General features: G+C 38.5%; 1 protein-coding gene across 1 annotated transcript; it reads right to left on the bottom strand.

Moving 5' to 3' along the window:
• Nucleotides 1-784: 784 nt before the first annotated feature.
• Nucleotides 785-1,729, bottom strand: LOC134375789 (olfactory receptor 51F2-like). The gene has a single exon (XM_063094502.1). It carries the CDS (start codon nt 1,727-1,729, stop codon nt 785-787), a length of 945 nt encoding a protein of 314 aa, XP_062950572.1.
• Nucleotides 1,730-2,337: the final 608 nt, after the last annotated feature.

The following is a 2,337-nucleotide window of genomic DNA, read 5'->3' as shown; positions in this document are numbered from 1 at the left end:
ATACTAACCTATCTTGTTTCTTAATAATATATCATTTATATCTATATCAATATTTAGCTTGTTGCACTGTATCTTATATTTTATTTAACCAATTCCCCAAAGTAATTTTTTAAGCAATTTCCAAATTTTCATTGCAATGTATAATGACATGTTGAACATCATAATACATCATTGTACTTTTGCCAATTTTCCCCCTTTAGATACATATTTAGAAGATGTCTAGGTCTTATATAATTAATTACAATATTAATGCATTTACCAAAGTGACCTCAAGGATTCTTAAAAATTAGGAAAGTACTCTTTTCATTCACATTTCTTCTTGTTTATCGTGCTTATTTATATCACTTAACCATCAATAACCTATTTGGGGGAATAAAAATAACTCTGAATAAACTGAAAGAATTACTGAAACCTAGACGTTTCCTGTTGGTCTGTATTGTGGGAGATACATACCTTGGATAGCTACACACCCTAGAGGTAGTTAGATTTTCTGGGCCCCAAAGTATGACTTTATTTGTCCATGCTTGCATACGTATTTTAACCATGGTCTTATACTGTGCCAGGTTCAGTATTCATGATAGGGTTCACAAGTACACAAGACATAGCCTCTGACCTCAAAGAATCCACGGTCTAGAACTGTGCAAATAGTAAGCTACTGGATTGTCAGAATAGTGAGAAAGCACATATAATCAAGATTTTCAAGGTATAGTGATAACTTACATTAGTGAATAATCAAGTATGGGTCAGGGAAGACTTTGTAAAGAAAGAATACTCTAAAACTTTCCTAAATTAGCTTAGAAAGAAATACTTTGATGACAGCCTTGCGGATTTGCTTGGTTTTCACACTGTAGATTATGGGATTCATTACAGGGGGGATAAGCAAATAAACATTGGCAGTGAGCGTGTGTACAAAGGGAGGTGCATGCTTCCCAAATCTGTGCACCAGTGACAGGCTGATCATGGGGATGTAGAAGATGGCAACAGCACTTATGTGAGAGACACAGGTACCAAATGCCTTTTTCCGCTCCTCTGGGGAGGCTATGCCAAGCACAGAGCGGATGATCAGAACATAGGAAAGGAGGATCAAGACAGAGTCCAAGCCAGCAGTAGAGATGACAATAGCCAGGCCAAATGCACTGTTGATCCTGGTGTCTGTGCATGAGAGCTTCATCACATCAGGGTGGAAGCAATAGGAATGATGGAGCACGTGGCTGCGGCAGAAGGACAGATGCTTAAGGAGCAGGAGTAAAGGCACTAGAGCTGTTGTCCCCCTAATAATGATTGCAAAGCCCACTTTGATGATCCGTGGATTCGTTAAGATCATGGCATACTTCAGTGGGTTACAGATGGCAATGAAGCGGTCAAAGGCCATTGCCAGGAGTACTGACGACTCCATGAATGTAAAGCCATGGATAAAGAACATTTGGCCAATGCAGGCATCAAAGCTGATTTCTCGAGCATTGAACCAGAAAATACCCAGCATGGTGACCAACGTAGAAAGACACAGACCTAGGTCCGTAAAGGATAGCATGGAGAGGAAATAGTACATGGGTTCATGGAGGCTTGACTCAGTAACAATTACAAACAGTATCATGCCATTCCCAGAGATGGCAATGGCATAGAGACAACAGAATGGGATGGAGATCCAGGTGTGAGAGGTCTCAAGACCAGGGATGCCAGTAAGGAAGAAGACTGCAGGGTGGAGAATGCTCTCGTTGAAGAAAGGCATGATGAGTGAAGAAAAGCAGATTTCCTTGGGGGAAAGGACCATATCCTGTAATAAAACAGAAAAAAAGTGTGCTTACTCTCTTCTACATATTAGACAATTTGGGATTATTACCAAACCATGTCCTGTTCTTCAATGGAAATGCTTAGCCATTTACTGCTTTCTTGGATTTGGAATTGATCTTGTGTGAACTAGGGGAGAGATAGAGCACTAAACTGTGTGAAAAAACTTTGATTCTCATCGTGCTATGTTCCATCATGTTATATCTAAGCTTCAGTATATTTACATATACTTATATGAAAGAGGAGATTAGATTCAAAAGTGCAAAATATTTTCCAGTCCTATAACTCTATGTACATGGGCAGAGAGGATATTTCTGGGCAATCATAAGCCAGCAGAAAAGGCAGTTTACCCTGCTTTTCTTTTCTTCTGTTTCTGGGCAAATGCCCTGAGGCAAATTAAGATTTATAATTCATTGTGTACCCAATGTAAATAGGAGAATAAGAAAATATTAAATATTTTCTAATAAAATACTTTTGATTGAATATATACACAAGAGCTGTTGACAAATAAATAAATAAATACCAGGAAAGAACCAATTAAATCTGTGC

Source organism: Cynocephalus volans, chromosome 4, assembly GCF_027409185.1.
Source record: "Cynocephalus volans isolate mCynVol1 chromosome 4, mCynVol1.pri, whole genome shotgun sequence".
NCBI lineage: Eukaryota > Metazoa > Chordata > Mammalia > Dermoptera > Cynocephalidae > Cynocephalus > Cynocephalus volans.
The sequence above is the reverse complement of the archived record's forward strand: the minus strand, read 5'-3'. Positions and strand labels throughout refer to the sequence as shown.